The sequence below is a fragment of the Cebidichthys violaceus genome, unplaced genomic scaffold, assembly GCF_023349555.1.
Source record: "Cebidichthys violaceus isolate CVI_PGR_0920_01 unplaced genomic scaffold, fCebVio1.0.p SCAF_4, whole genome shotgun sequence".
In the NCBI taxonomy this organism is placed as follows: Eukaryota; Metazoa; Chordata; class Actinopteri; order Perciformes; family Stichaeidae; genus Cebidichthys; species Cebidichthys violaceus.
Window position 1 is genome coordinate 14,666,512 of NW_027176594.1, and position 16,867 is coordinate 14,683,378.

A 16,867-nucleotide genomic window follows, 5' to 3' on the forward strand; every position below is an offset into this window, starting at 1 on the left:
GACTCAATCAACATTTGTTAAGCTGTTCGCATGAGGCTTTGCATCCAAAACTGAGTCAGCCGGCTGTCTGTGAGTCCCAGCGCTGGCGTCTCGACGTCCATATATTTATTATATATATATATTCGTGGCACTTCACCGCCGTCACTCTGTTCGCGGTTCACGGACAAGAGAGCCCACGCTCAGGATCCAGTAATCCCCCCCCCACCCAACCCATTCTCCAAAAAAACATGCAGCATCACGACGCTGCAACAGCGCTCCTCTCCCAGGGCCTCGTTGCTTACGCACTCGGAGCTACATCTGTCTACAAAGCTGCCTCCTTCATCCACTGTCAGTGGAGCTCCCTCTGGATTTACCGCCTGCGCCTGGATCTTCTCCTGTCTTTCTGTCTGCCACGCCTTAACCCTTTGCTCGCTCCGTCATGTTCTCTCCCTACCACTTTTTTTTCTTTTTTGAGATGGAAAATCTGCCCTAGAAACACAGATTACATGCAGCCATTTCAAGCCCGCAGTGTCAGCCAATACCCAACTGTGGAGACGTTTCAGACTGAGGGAGCGATGTCTGTGCGGCAGGTCTGCTCGCTGTTTAAGCTGCTGTGTTTGTGAAGGAGGGACATCACCAGCTGTGACACGCCTCCTCCAAGTCACGCTCCGACAACAGATGCGCGTCATGATTAGATAGCCACATCTGATCCTGTGAGTCGGTGAGCGCCACTTTAGATCTGCGAGCATCAACTCAATCCAGCCAGAAATCTAATCAGCGATGCCCCCGAGAGACGAATCCTGGACCTGCTCCATCGGCAGCAGCAGGCCACTGTGACAGAACGTGGGATTTTGAGGCATTTTCTGTTGCAACAAATCTTCACACACACTCAATGAACTTCACACAATGAAAATGACTGTTAACTGCTCTAAAAGTTAATTCTCACACGTGAATGTCGCCGTTTGAGCCGATGTTACTTTACATCTCCTCTCTTGTACTCTTTTGTCACGTTGTACAAGTCTTTCCATTATCTTTACCCGCTCCGGAAACTTCTACAGTAAATGTGCCTTTTTTATCAGTCAAACTCCTGAGCGGCTGCTGAAAAGAGCACAAGCTCAGCAATAAAGATGGGCTCCAGCTTCGCCATTCTTTACACGGTTACTATTGTCTAAGCCTGTTCCCCCTTGTGGAGCAGCACCAACGCGTCGTTGTGACGGGCTTTTTGAAGCCGGTGCATTGTTATCCGTTATCTCAACGCTGGGCTACCTCGCAAAGCGCAGCGGGGGGAAAAAAGGCACTTTGTCCTTATTTCTTTTGCAGTATGAATGTTCTTCATCCTTCTCTATCCTGTCCTCTGTTTGTCTTGCTCAAAATCTAGAGTCCCCAAAAGTTTCTACACATACGTTGAAAGATTTGTGCACTTTACTATGGCTTTAATTGTCAAAATAACTAAACATCATTCCCATACAGATCCTGGTTTAGAGCCAATTTCTAGAATATACAACTATAAAGTAATGTGTATGATCACTGTGACGAAATGTTACAGTGCAGTGAACTCCTTCTAACTTTAACCTGATGAAAAAGCCTGTTTTCTTTAAACAATCGGCAATACACTGTTTATCATAGCCAGAAGCTGTGAAAACTGCCATTACCATTAGATTTCCATCTTTCCGACGGTTCTTGAACACATCATGCGTGAGGAACGCTTCAGTCAGAAGAAGCAACCAAAACTAAGCTTAAAATTGTGATATTTCATCAGCAACATTGTATTCTACACGTCTCATTTGAAATCCATTTGAAGTAACCAGATCCTGGTAAAAATATTAAATTCTGCATTTCTCAGCGCAACTAGGAAGCGAGCACAGTGCATTAAAGGAGAGGACAGGAGAGGCTGTAAGTAGAGGATGTAAAAATGTGAATAGCTCAAAATATATTATCATATTATCAATAAATTATCAAAGAAATTCAACTTGATTTTTTTTTATGGTTTATGACATTGTAACTGTGTTCTCTCTACTTCTAGCCATGGTTGTGCTGTTTCCAAAGAGGTGCAGGACTTATATATTACAGTGAAAATCAAGGCCAGAGAGTTGAAACGTGACGGGAGCAAAAAAAGGCCCACAACTGCTTGGGGTTCAGAAGGTTAATATCTATATTGACTTTCTTTATATGACATATAAAGCCCAGTCATTGCCTAAACTTTACCAAAACCAACCATGAGGCAGATCCTTGAGGCTTATTTCAAGAGACGCCAGGTGTGTCTTCACAAATTACTAAATACTGTATGACCTGATATCCAACGTGAAACATCTGGAGATGTGTTTCAACCAATTATTTCCACCTCCTCTGATGTTTAATTTGACCAGTAATTATCTCGAGTGACGTCAATTTCTGCGGTTTAATTAGGGTCGAATTAACGGACACAGGAAACAGAACACACACAACTGTTGGATACTTTGAATATTTTAGATTCAAGGTTACAGTTAGGACTCGAGCTGAAATGCTTAATCGATTTATCAATTTCTAGAAAAATAATTTGCAGTTTTAATAATCAATTATCAAGCAGCCACCGATGCCACCGATTCCCCAACAAGCAATTTGAAGATGTCGCCTTGGACTCTCCAACTGTGACAGTCATTTTTCACAACTTTTTTTTTACATTTTAAAGACGAAATTGGGTGAATAATCAAAAAAACTTGTCTATAATAGCCCAAATTAGGACATTTTTTAAAACACAAAGTTTGTCGCAAAAGTTCTGCTGAAATTGACCTCGGCAAACAAAGCAGTGAGTGGATTTTGGGAGGAGAAAAAGGTTCAGGAAAATGCTCACAGCCAAACAAATACAATCCAAGAGCTGGAGTCACTGGCCTACCTTGAACATTGCCAGCCCGGATCTCCTCTCTGCTCTTCAGAACTGGCATGATGGAGTGATCTGGGATTCGACTCCTCCTCTCATAGCCTCGGATGAAGGGATGGTAGACAGATGAAGTCACGCACGGAAGACTGAGGTGGGGGGTCTTGCAGGGCGAGAGGTTCTTGGGTTGAGTGAGGGTGGAGGTGGCCAATGCTGGGGCTTTATCAGGGTGAAGGTGACTGTTTTTGGAGTGTAATCGGACACTTAATTGCTGAGAAACAATGATTTTAACACATAGAGAGGCCAAAAAAGAGGAATCTGCTGTTGAAATATGCTTTTGACTCAGATCTTACAAGACTTTAAAAGTTGACCATCAACTAAAAAATGTCAGTGTGAACTCAATAAAAGAAACTAAAAAGATGACAGATGGGGAGTGATGAAGGGACGCTCCTTCATTCGTCCCTTTCCATCCGATTCTCTTTCCCCCGATGCAGCACGCCAAGGTCTCCTCCCAGAAGTCTGCGAGCGTGCGAACACAGTTGCCGTGGAGATGAGGAGATGAGCAGCAGTGGGTGTGCACGTAGTTCTCCTCTTCTTCTTCTTCCCTCCCTCCCTTCCTTCTTCTTCTTCTTCTTCTTTTGGCTGTGCTTGCCTTCGCTTTGCTTTAGCCGGTCATGGTGATCAGTTTTCCGGCCCGCTCTGCGCTCTCCTCTCTCTCAGTCTGAAGGGGAGAAGAAGAGGACAGTCAGATGGCAGAGAACGACAGTGGATGGGTGTGTGGTTGGTGATGGCCGAATGCCACTGGGTACACAAGTCAATTGCCTCTGAGGTCAAGGCTTAACTCAGTCAAGCTGCTGTGCTGAACATTGTTGTCTGGTAATATTACTGTGCAATTTTATCCCTAGGAGATGCTCACAGTGCTTTTGTTTTATCCGTGCTTTAATCTTGTGTTTCATAAACTATGGGGCCTGATTCAAAGTGAGATGTTTTACTGTTCATATCATGAATCCCTTTATTATCTCTGGTTTTATTGGGGCACTTGTTGCAATTCACCTGCTTTATGGCTTCTTGGCTGTTTATTTGATCTCTGCATCAACGTGATGGATCACCTTGATTTGTAAGGTATTTTAATTTGCTCAAAATGGACATTCCTGTGTGGTTATTTTTTATCATCAAACTGTTTCTCAAATAAAACCGAAACTTTGCAGATTTTCAACCGGCTTTGTGTCGTTTGTGCGGAGCTCCCTGCTCACTCACCTGCCGGGAAAGTCCAGCGGATGAAGCGAACGACGCATTTCGGCAAAGTTTCCATTTATTGTTCCAGACTTTTTACTGAATCACAATAAATATAGGTATATCCATATCACCATATAAAACCACATGGACCGTGATGGATTTTATGCATATTTCCTACTCGTCTAATTTTATCCATAATTAATTCAGATTTTATTTATTAATTTACATTCACAGATTTTAAAATCAGGCCCTCTCTTGCACCAGTTCCATTATGTGTTACTGGGACACTTATTCCCCCAAATGTTTTGAAGTTAATCATCTCACAAGGTTTGACATGCAAGGTGTTTAAACGTGTTTACTTAACTCAATATTTGTGCCTTTATGGATAGTAGGCTAATGCAGAGGGTGGTAATTAGGGTCATTCTGTGTCCCACAAACAGTTTTGGGACCCTAGAATAAAAAAAGTTTATGAACCCCTGCTTTAATCCAATGTGAAAAAGCAAATTGAGGGTAAAAAAAAAAGTAGCATTTGTGATTATTTACTTGAGATGTTTTTCTATTACAGCTTCAATGGATTTCACAGTTTAACAAATGAAGGAAATAGAATTAGATAACTCATAGCTTTGTTCTGGCACTGGAATCTCTAACAGAGCTGAAATGGTGAGACAATTATTCAATTAGTCAATTGGCAGAAAATGAATCAGCAACTACTCTGATAATTGATTATTTAATTTTTCTTTTTTACAATTCTCTGTTTATTCATCTAAAAGTAGATTGAACCAAGACTAGACTCTTGGTCGGACAAAAGACAACATTTTAAGACGTCATCTTGGACTCTTGGATAGCATGAGAGGTATTTTTCTCTACTTTATGATATTTTCCAGACCAATCAATTCATTAATAAATAGAAAAAAAATCATCAGATAAATTAATACTGGAAATAATTATTAGTTGCAACCAGTTACGTTTGTTCTGCCTAATGTCTCATCTTTTTAGTCTTTAACAGATCAAGAGAGTTGTTATTTTAACGTGAACATGCTCACAGGGTCTGTCTGTCTGTGTGTTTATCTGAGGAAGTCGGATATGTAGGTATACACTATTTAGCCTAAGGAAAATTGTCAGAGGATATCTGCATGTGTAGAATTTTAATCCCGTCTGGCAGTGCGATGAATTATTCATTCAACAAATTTTATTTACTAAAATCCATCTTTCTCTCTGACTCCTTCAAAGTCTAATTATCTCTGAGTCTCACAGTCGTATTAACATGACACTGATAGCTTGACTCATGCGGAATAATACAGTATTTCCATAAATAAACCGTAGCAGAAAACATCTGAGTACGGCTTGTTTGTTTGTGTAGTTCCCTTGCTAGCTTGATGAATCAACAGCTTTTCAAAATGTTGAATACTGTTATTTGGTGCCAGTTATTCCAGGGAGTCATTTTTATACTGAAGCAGAGGTTTTAATGTGTGTGTGTGTGTGTGTGTGTGTGTGTGTGTGTCTTACTTCCTTACTTTATCAAAATGCCGTGTGTCAAAGTGTGTCAAATTAAACCTCTTCCTATTTTTCGTTTCATTTGCTTTAAGGAAGCAACCGTTATGTTATCAGGCAACATGTGAGTTCTTGATTTGCTGAGTGTCTTAATGACTCCTCTTTTCAACATAAATCCTTCATTAGCCTGAAACCCAAGAGGTGAGCATGCCCTTTTAAGACTTTATATTTTAACTGCTACTGTGTGCTCACAGCAAGGCAACGTCCCACCGCTATTTTTTTAATTTGTCCTAAATCATTTAGACTGTTTGGACTTGGAAATCAACTTGAAACTTTGAGGGCAGGGACTCACTCTTTCACTCTGTTCATGGAGAATATGTAAGGAGGAAGCAGCCATAGGACCCTTGTTATGTTTTGTTTGCATATTTTTAAATATTAAGTGACAACTAAATGGCGCAAATGCCTTAAGACGTTTGAGTATTTTGTGTTCTGAAAGTCAGCCCCTGACTGATTGAAATCACATCATGAGGATTTGCTTTTTATGTGTAAACAATTAAACGTTTTTTGTCACTCTGTCTAATCATCTTTAGTAATTATGCCATTATTCATTAGCTGTTTAGCCGATGAGCTTGTTTATTAACCGAGCAAGACTTCTGGTTGTAGAAAAAGCTAAGAGCATTGGCTCACCTATCCACCGCCTCGTTCGTCGTCTATATGTGTGCTGTGTGCTCATTAAGGTCATGCTGAAGAGTCGGATCCAGTAAAGCTGGTGTGTGAGTCACATGAGATCTGTGATTCATTCCCAGAGATCTAGTCATGTTTGGAGATCGTTTGCAGATCCATCGAGCAGGAGACAAGAAGAAACGTAATGGAGGAGGAGGAGGAGGAGGAAGAAGAGGAAGAGGAAGGCATCCACAAAGCATTGGTTGACAAAGCTCAACCAACTACAATGCACAATAAGGAGAGGAAGAGGGCTAAAAGGAATGCATGTAAACGCATGCACCTGCACACAGCACTGGACTAATTGAGTGAGTCAACTGACGTAAGCTGACGAGGAGAGATTTAACCAAAGTAACGGAGTATCTTTAAATGGTTTCTGCTGCGATTAAGAAATCGCCCTTGAGTGAGAAGTCTCTGTTGCTAAAAAGCGCTATTGAGAAACGTGATAATGCGTGAAATCGTTAGATATAACATATATATATATATATATAAGTATATATCGAAAATGGATAAAGATCAAAAGCATGGTCTGATAAACAACCAATTAGTCGCAGCAGGGTGAAGAAAGGTTTAGCGGCACAAGCAAATGTGGTGGAAAATATAAAAAACACTCTTCGCAGAGAACCTGCTGATTAAAGTTCATGCACAATACATTGCCATCAGTCTCATGCAGTCATTCAAATGCACACACACACACACACATGCACGCCAGATTAGCTGTACTCTTGCACACAGTTCAGTGCATACACCCGCTGTCCATGCATTTGCATACACTCAGTTGCGGAGAAGAAGTGGATGCTGTATTAATTCACTACTCACCTAATTAACTCTTTTCTGTAACACATAATTTATAGACTGTAGTGGAGATGTTTTACAGAGGAGCAGAGTTGAGACACAAAAGCAAAGACAGAGCAAAACGAGTGGTCCTTCATATTCCTTCAAGTCGACATCCCACTCTCAGAACAATCAAAGAAAGAGGTGTTTATTAAGCCCCTTTGTCAGTCCATAAGAGAGAAGGAGGAAGGAGACTAAAGTGGCTGGTGTGGGCCTACGCTACTGTGCGAAATGTTTTCACCTTAGTGCACAGGTAGGTGTCCAAGGATATACGGGCTAAAAACTTACAGTCTAGAGAGGGTAACGCTTTAAAACAGCGCTCCGAAAAAGGTGTGGCAGTGAGAAGAAGAGACGAGGCATCAAACACAACGTAAAGAAAGCAGGGGGATGTGACAGAGGAGAGGAGGGAGGTCTTGATGAGATGGGGATATTAAGTTCTATCTATTTTTATCTGTCTATCAGTCTGTCTCTATCTCACAACCTGCACACCGGCGATTACAACTCGAAATCCACCGAAAGGCATGTTACCCACTTAATTCACTGTTCAACGTCCAACTAATGCCAATAGGTCTCTCTTGTCCGACAGAGGATGAGAATGGAAACGAGTGGAAAGAGGCAACGCTTCAGGGATGAAAAACGGACAGTTCTGGGTGAAAAACAATCGATGCGAGGGGAAAGAAAATTGAAAACGTGCAACAACAAGAATACACAAAAATTATTTTGATGATAGTAAGGAGTGTATTTAAGGTTTTATCATTGTGTGTGTGTGTGTGTGTGTGTGTGTGTGTGTGTGTGTGTGTGTGTGTGTGTGTGTGTGTGTGTGTTGGGAGGGATATATGAGAACTGATAGCTGTTGATGGACTGGCAAAAATGAAGAGAAAAACCTAAAACATGAAGCGTGTATCATTTAGTTCAGACGAAATGTTCCCATCGTTGCCAAATTTGAGCCAAACATAAAAAGACGCCAAAGTGCCAAGAAATGAATCTCATCCTCCCTCAGGACTGAACTTAAATTTTTCTTCCCTTGTTAATTCACAACAGGTAGCAAAACAAATTGATATGTTTATCAAATGGAAAAAATGACACATGGAAAAAAAGATTTGTCACAGACAACGATTAAAAATGGGCGCACTTTGCCACGATGACAAGAACAGATGAGGAGGAGGGTGTGAAGACGGTGCGAGACCAGACCGACATGGACCCACTGAGCACTGTTGTTTTAGGCATAGTTTAGTGTGCGAGCACATGTGTGTGTTGATGTGTGTTTTATGTATACGTAAAGCACACACAAATACACACAGACAGACAGATGGACAGACACTAAACGATAGTTAACCTACCTAGAGTAACATTTAAGAATCCCGCACGGGTGTGATGCAAAGAAAATGGGTGTGGAGGGACCAAAAGAGAAGGAAAAGGGGAAAAAAAGAGTCATTCATGAGGAGTTTCTTTTTAGTTGTCTTTGAAAAAAAAAAAAAAAAATCATCCAAGTTCATATAACATCAGACTTCAGAGACAGAAAGAGGCGTAGGATGGGGAATGATGAACTGATGGCGGCAGCTAGAAATGAAATGGCAAGAAGGGACTGACAGGTATGATATGGTTTGGTGAAAAGGGGGGGAAGAGTGGAGAGAAAGGAAGGAAAGGAAGGACAAAAATTCAAACAAAACTCCTCCCTCCTTCCTCTTTTCTGTCGCTCATAAATAGAGGAAATTGTATACCAAGTAGATGGAGAAATAGATGAGGAGGCAAGTGACGGAGAGAGAGACTATATGAAAAGATGAAGCACCTCCCAGCACCGCGATGAGGAATAAGAAAAATATAAAACGAAAGAAAAAATTGAATACTCCAAAGCCTTCCGTTTTTGCCCTGTTTAGTGAGGTGAGGGGGGGGATTGTCAGTTATATATCCCCCCTCTCTCTGCAACTGGTCAGTCTTCTTTTATCTTCTGTCCTCCTCAAAGCAAGGTGCAACCTTCCCCCTTCAGATGAGCTGTAACCCTTTGCCAAGACAGCTGTTAGACATGGCACTCAAGGCTGGCTGCACGGCGGGGTGCTGCTAACCAGAGATACAGAGAGTGGAGCCGAAAACACACCTCTGGCTGGCAAAGAGCGCAGAGCACAACTCAAACTGCACTCACTCGCTCTCCTCCCCTTCTTCTAGAGGGAGAGGGAGAGAGAGATAGAGAGATAGAGAGAGAGAGAGAGAGAGAGAGAGAGAGAGAGAGAGAGATGTGGAGGTGGGTCCCTCTATAGGATTGTGAATTAGAGAGATGCTACAGTAAATGACGGCTGTTGCAACAATTGTCAAGAATATTGTTTCTACAAAGAAAGCAATGGCTCCCTCTGTTGTCACACTATGCTCAGAGATGAAAATAAAATAAGTCAACTATGAGGTTTAATTGGGGATTATGAATTTAAGGATAACACCTCTGAAAACTATATTTTTTTCCTAAAAGGCAATAATGAAAGTGTTGATGATATTATGTCACTGCAATGAATCATGCTATGTTTTGTACTGAGAATAGGTGTATTTAAGCTCATATTATCCCAAAAGTGGCTAAACTTTAACAACCTGGTTCATGTAGTTACAGAACACTTAAAGTTCAGAAACAAATTATATATATAAAGAGAGAGAGAAACAATTAAACTAGTGCTATTTGTTTAACTAGGATCATAAGTCCTCAAGAATAGGTTTCCCAGCAACATTTCAGTAAGTGTAACATGTATTGTACACAGAATTCTCTCACTATCTCTATTATAGTTTTCCATTTTAACCAAAAATATATCTAACCTGTCAAATTCTGTGAGGTTTGGAACAAACTATGGAAAAAAAATAACATTTACACTCAGTGCAATCAATTTCTGCAAAAGTAACTACGTACATACTCACATACAGTAACATTTTGAGGTACTTGCAGTTTGCCTAAGTATTTATTTGACAGTTTCTATTTACTTTACTGGTTAACACATAACATCCAAAACATACGATGTACCTCCTTAAATATGATGTATTCCTCATGAAACTACTCAACAGCACAGTGACTCTGCTTCTGTCTGGAGAAGTCTCAGACAGATCACCAACTACAAGCCAAAAGCCCCCCACTCCATGAACGACCTATGCCTGGCAAACGAGCTGAACGACTTCTACTGTCCTTTTGAAAGACAATGGGACAGTCCTGACTCCATCCCCCATGGCTCCATCAACCAGCCCCAGACTACCAGGTCCCCCTCCCCCAGCCCAGCAGGGGCCCACGCTTCTGCACCACCCATCCTGGTGCCCCCCCTCCACCCCCCAGGTCCCCAGCCCAGCAGGGGCCCACGCCTCTGCACCACCCATCCCAGTGCCCCATCCCCTCCACTCCCCTCCCCAGTGACGACTCTCTCTATGCTGGAGAGAGACGTCAACAGGCTTTTTAAAAAACAGAACCCCCGCAAAGCAGCCGGCCCAGACTCTCCCTCCACCCTGAAGCATTGTGCTGATCAGCTGTCTCCGGTGTTTAGACATCTTCAACACCTCACTGGAGACATGCCACGTACCAGCCTGCTTTAAGGCCTCCACCATTATCTCGGTCCCCAAAAAACCAAGGATCCCAGGCTACAGGCCCGTCGCCTCTGTGGTCATGAAGTCTTTTGAGCACCTTGTCCTGTCCCACCTAAAAACCCTCTCCTGAACCCCCTGCAGTTCGCCTACAGAGCCAACAGGTCTGTAGATGACGCAGTCAACATGGCCCTTCATTTCATCCTCCAGCATCTGGACTCCTCAGGAACCTACGCCAGGATCCTGTTTGTGGACTTCAGCTCTGCCTTTAACACCATCATCCCGTCTCTGCTGCATGACAAGCTCTCCCAGCTGCACGTGCCCGACTCCACCTGCAAGTGGATCACAGACTTCCTGTCTGACAGGAAGCAGCACGTGAAGCTGGGAAAACACGTCTCAGCCTCTCAGACCATCAACACCGGTTCCCCCCAAGGCTGCGTTCTTTCCCCTCTGCTCTTCTCCCTGTACACCAACAACTGCCTGGACTGAAAATGAATACACATCTTGGGTACAGATACATTCAATCTCCTTGTCCTTCCTAAGAAGCTAAGCCCAACCCACACCTTTTGTTTAACTGTTATTTCCTGTAACCCTGTATATAATCATATAATCATGGACAGAACTCTCTCTGGTCAGAGAAAATTCTACACCTTTGTTGTGAACTTCTGTCTCCACTGCGCAGTGAATAAAACTCATCTGAACCAGCCACAGAATTGGACCTGAAAGAAACTTTTCTTCTACACATCCCCAGGACAATTTCCTACCGGTCACTCCCCTGCACATCCCCTCTAGGTTTCTTACTTAAATACACTCAACACTTTTACATTACACTTACTGTACATCTCACTTGTTTATAGTCCTGTTATCTGTTCGTTTGTGCACTTTATTTTATGTTTCACTTTATTTTATATTTTACTTTATTTTCCACCCGTCATGTCAAATTCCTTGTATGTGCAACATACCGTGGCAATAAATGGTGATTCTGACAGTAGTTACATTTTGCTACACCTCATCCAGCTAAAACGCTATAAAACGCTGCTAATATAATGACACTTTTTATACTTTTAATTAATTTTGCTGCTAATAGGTTTGAACTTTTGAACATTTGACCGCATTAGTTTTATTTTTTTAGTATTGTTGACACTGTGGTATTAACAATTTTATGGCCTTACATAGGTTCATCACTTTCGGTAACGTTATATCAAAATAACGTTAAGTCATCTTTAGTGAACCTTTTGCAGTGGCAATCTAACATTGGTTAAAATGCTGGGACAGGGACGAGTTAAAGAGAGTCCAGCGCGACCTGAAGGTGAAGATCAGGGAGTGCAAGGACACCTACAGGAGGAAGCTGGAGGCCAAACTCCAGCAGAACAATGTGAGGGAGGTGTAGACGGGGATGAAGCTGATTACTGGCTTCAAGGTTGGAGGGAGACAACCAGGGGGCTCCCTGGAGAGAGCCAATGGGCTAAATTCTTTCTTCAATAGATTTAGCTCACAGCCCTCATCTGTCTCCTCCACATACCTCACCTCACAAACACCTTGAATGCCTCGTCCCCTCCCCCCTCTGTCCCCCCTGGTGAGCAGCATGGACAATGAGCCGTCTACTTCAAAGGGCTCTTCCATCACCGACACCGTAGCTAAGTCTCAATTCAGGGGCTGCATCCTTCGAAGGACCCAGCCTTCGCGGTCTACGTCGGCCGCATCCTTCGAGGACCGAGCGGTCTCCGAAATGAGACGGCCTACGCTACAGAGGACTTCCTGTTTGCGTCACCAAACAGGAAGTCAACTTTTCCTTTCCCGTACCCGTCGCCTAAAAACCAGCTTGGCGCTAAAAGTTTGAAATATGGAGCCAGAAATAATGGTATTAGTTATACTCGTCTTGACATGACATGAACCACCGCCGCCGACATCGCCGTGTCATTTATTTCCAGCTCAGAGAGGACCATTTTCAGGTAATTGGTTAATCCATGTCCACTTTTATCAAAAAGTAATGCTAACTTCAGCTAGCTAACGTAGTTTGTGTGGCTTATGTCATTACAACTTCTATAATTTAATATTTAAAATGGCTTTACTGTAATCATTAAAGTTAAATCATCATTTTTCAGCTGAAACAGGTTGGATGGATGGACGGATAAATAACTAGACAGACAGACAGACAGACAGACAGACAGACAGATAGATAGATAGAATATTAAGATATAAGCCTTATCTTAAGAGCTACCTAAGCTCCCCACATTTAATATTGTTCCTTTATTTAACAGTTTTTCTTTTCCTCCTTTCCCTAAAACAGCCCAGACCCTGTACTGCAGGATCAATTTAAGTATGCCTGTCCTGGACAGATTTTTTGACAATGACCAGGACACAAGGCCCGACTTCAGGCTGAGCAGGGAGGCCCTGGCAGTGCTGCTGGACCTCTTCCACCAGGATCGGAGGCATGGATGGGGTGCCACAATTGAGACCCTGGTGTTCCTGTTCTGGCTGGCGTGTGGGGCATCCTACAGGGTGGTCTCCAGAGTGTTTGGGATGCCTCGATCCACTGTCCACCGCATCGTCCAGAGTCACTGAGGAGGTGGTACCCCAGAAGACCTGGAGACAGTGTCTCGTGGGTTTGCAGGGCTGGCAAGACACCGAGCCTTTAGGAAAGCTGCTGGAGCCATCGACGGCTGCCATGTCCAGATCAAGCCACCAAGCGGCCCTGTTGGTCACTGCTACAAGAACATAAAACTGTTCTCCTCAATTCTGCTGCAGGCTGTTTGTGACCATCAGGGCCGCTTCATCGACACCTACGTGGGCTGGCCTGGGTCAGTCCATGACTTGAGAGTGCTGTGCCACAGCCCGCTGTACCGGCGTGCACTCTACCCTCCTTCATCCTCGCAGACGGAGGGTACCCGAGCCTCCAACACCCACTCCCCCTCATCACTCCTTACAAGAGGCCACTGCAAGGTGTGGGACCCCAGCGCTTCAACGGCCATCATTCCAGGGCACGCTCCATTATAGAGCGTGCTTTTGGAATGATGAAGAGCCGGTTTCGGGCCATCTTCCTGCAAGCGCTGGAGGTGCACCACACCATGGTACCTCACGTAAGTAATCACTCAACAATACTTTTTAGGATACTGAAGAACAGTAGATCACATCATATTTATATATATGTATTTGCCATTTTACCATTTCAGGTCATAACAGCATGTGCCATCCTACACAACATCTGCCTCGGGGCAGTGGACAGTGGCGATGCTCCCAAAACACTCTGGAGACCACCCAGATGTACCACAACACCAGGGCCTTTGTTGTGGCACCCCATTAGTTACTGTATATATGTTGAGTTTAATTGTGTGTATACACACAGTTAATGTTTTTGATGTTGATCTTTCTCTTTCTCTTTCGCGGCTGGCTTGGCCCTGACTGACTTTCCTCCTTTTCCTTTTCTTCTGCTTCCTCCTCCTTCTCCTTCTCCTCCTCCTGGTCACCCACTGCATTACTTGGCCCTGGTGTGTCCTCAGGGATGGAGGCAATTAGGACAAGGGGGTTTATGGATGGCCTCTGTCCCAACACCTCATCCATGAGGACAAACCACGGCCAAGTTGCAGCAGTGGGTTTCCCACTCACTCCCTCTCCTGGATACTTGCAATCCTAAGGCAGAGAACATCAATCAAGACAGTTAACAAAAACAACAGCAGCGAAATTAATGTCGGCAAACATAAATTAACTTGTATTAACACATGTGCACATACTTTATATTTCTTCTTGAGGTTGTCCCATTTTTTTTTGCCTGCACGGGACTCACCCTCCCCTGCAGGCACATCTTCTCCAAAATTGTCCTAATCACATTGACAAAATTATGAAAAGTTAAACAGTTATCAATAATGTTAACACAAGTATGCAAACGTGACAATTTTTACACGGCAGAATATACACAAATTCATATAGAAATAATTTAAAAAAAGAAAAGAAAAAGGTGACAGACAACTGTCATCTGTGTGACAGCAACAATAACACATCAGAGGTGTATTCTCCTCTACTGGTTGTCCTATTAGTAAAGGCTTTGTACAAGATGAGAGCTAATATAACTGTAACCTTCAGTACAGGATGGTCAAAAGGAGATATTACAAATGGACTAATGTCTTACTTCCAAGCAACGCTTGCCGAATGTTTGGCCCCCGTAAAGAGGCCATCGTTCTCCCCCCTCAGCTTAATGAACTGAGCCGTTTGCTCCTGGCTCCCTGTAACAAAACAAAATGTATGGTTTGTTTTGATTCACACCACAAAACAGAATTAGCAAAATATTCAAGTTCAGTTTATTTGTGTAGTTAATCTTAACGTTTTTAACGTTACCGGACTTAGTGATATTTCAGGTTCACAACCGGTCTACCTGAGCTCCTGTTAGTCCGTTAATGGACATAATATGAAGTGTAATTTATCTGTAAAATTGTCACAATCTCAGTAAGATATTAGTCAACCTCTGAGGGTAGAAAGTGAAGTTAATTTCCAAGGCTAACTATCGTCGGATGCAAGCAGACAAGCTGCAGCTAACGTTACTACTATTAACAAACCTGATGTTATAAGCTACCGGTAATAGAAGACAAGCTGCCGGTTAGTTAGCTAGTCAGCTAGCTTGTAAGCTACGTACGTCACGTAACTTAACCGACCATTTTAACAAACGTGTGATGTGATAAGGTCGTTTATTTTGTTTTAACATTAGTATCGGTGATATTCGAGTGAGTTAAAACCCAATACTTACATTTGAACGTGAAAGCTGCCGCTTCTCCAGCTCTCGTATCAATCGTCGCCATGTTGGATAAAATAAAAATCTTCACCCGCACGCAATGCATATCGGGATATGCTGGGCCGCGAAGGATACACCAGATGTATCCTCCAAATCTGGGACCTGAAGGCTGCATTCATCGGCTGCATTCGAAGGAGTCTTCAACAAACTTGCGAAATGGGACAGCCTAGTCGCTGCCGTGTGACGCAACCTGTCTACGAATGCAGTCTTCGAAGGATGCAGCCCCTGAATTGAGACACAGCTCATGACCACCCTCCCCCCCTTCTCTGTGACGACTGGCCAGGTTAGAAGACAGTTGGAGAGACTACACCAAGGAAAGGCTGCGTGACCTGATGGCATCAGCCCCAGGGTCCTGAAGACCTGCACCATCCAGCTGTCTGATGTCCTACAACACCTATACAACCTGAGCCTGAAGCAGGAGACAAAGCTGCTTCTGTCTCCCTTCCTGTTCACCTTATACACCACTGACTTCCAATACAACACGGGGTCATGCCATCTGCAGAAGTTCTCTGATGACTCTGCAGTGGTCGGGTGTATAAGGGACGAGGAGTACAGGGCAGTAGTGGATGACTTTGTGAAGTGGGCCGGTAGAAATCACTTGCTTCTGAACGTGGCAAAGACCAGAGAGATGGTGGTCGACTTCAGGAGGAAGACAACGGCTCCACAACCGCTGAGAGTTCTGGGAGAGGATGTGGACATGGTGGAGGAGTAAAAGTACCTGGGTGTCTCCATCGACAACAGACTAAACTGGAAGACCAACATCAACGCTGTGTACAAGAAGGGGATGAGTCGACTCTTTTTCTTGAGGAAACTTCGATCCTTCAACGTGTGCAGCAAGATGTTGGAGATGTTCTATCTGTCTGTTGTGGCCAGTGCACTGTACTTCGCCATAGTCTGCTGGGGGAGCAGCATTGGAGCCGGAGACACCAACAGACTTAACAAACTGGTTAAGAAGGCCGGCTCCATCATCGGCTGTAAACAAGACTATCTGGAACAGGTGGTGGAGAGGAGGACACTGAAGAAACTATTATCCATATTGGATAACCCGGACCACCCTCTCCACCAACTACTGCAGGGACAGCAGAGCACTTTCTCCAACAGACTGATCCAGCTCCGCTGTCACAAGGACAGATACAGGAGAACATTCCTGCCTACCACAATCAGACTGTATAATAAATCACCTCGGGCCAAATCATTCACTGTTGGTTAAATCTTTGCACTACTGTTTATTTAGTTGATTTAATATTATTCTATTATTCTATTTCATTGTATATAGTGTGCATTCTTTATTTAATATCTTCTGTTATTATAATTGTATATATTGTGTATTGACATATGTATTTTTATATTATATTAAGATTTTTACCCTGTTATTTTTACCTGTTCTTACCTGTAACCTATTGCTGCTGCAACAAAATAATTTCCCCTCG

The 16,867-nt window shown here is 43.2% G+C and overlaps 1 protein-coding gene across 10 annotated transcripts in view; it reads right to left on the reverse strand.

The window, feature by feature from the left end:
* grin2bb (glutamate receptor, ionotropic, N-methyl D-aspartate 2B, genome duplicate b) overlaps nt 1–9,223 on the reverse strand; it is a 93,602-nt gene extending 84,379 nt beyond the window's left edge. For 3 of the 10 annotated variants that reach the window (XM_068726631.1, XM_068726630.1, XM_068726621.1), the window contains exons 1-2: nt 6,248–9,223; nt 2,852–3,554 (exon numbers count right to left, since the gene is read on the reverse strand). In XM_068726631.1, coding sequence (XP_068582732.1) covers nt 2,852–2,860 — 9 coding nt within the window. In that variant the 5' untranslated portion in view covers nt 2,861–3,554; nt 6,248–9,223. The remainder of the gene's footprint in view (nt 1–2,851; nt 3,555–6,247) is intronic. The other 7 variants (XM_068726627.1, XM_068726624.1, XM_068726623.1 and 4 more) reach the window with 7 other exon arrangements.
* Nucleotides 9,224–16,867: the final 7,644 nt, after the last annotated feature.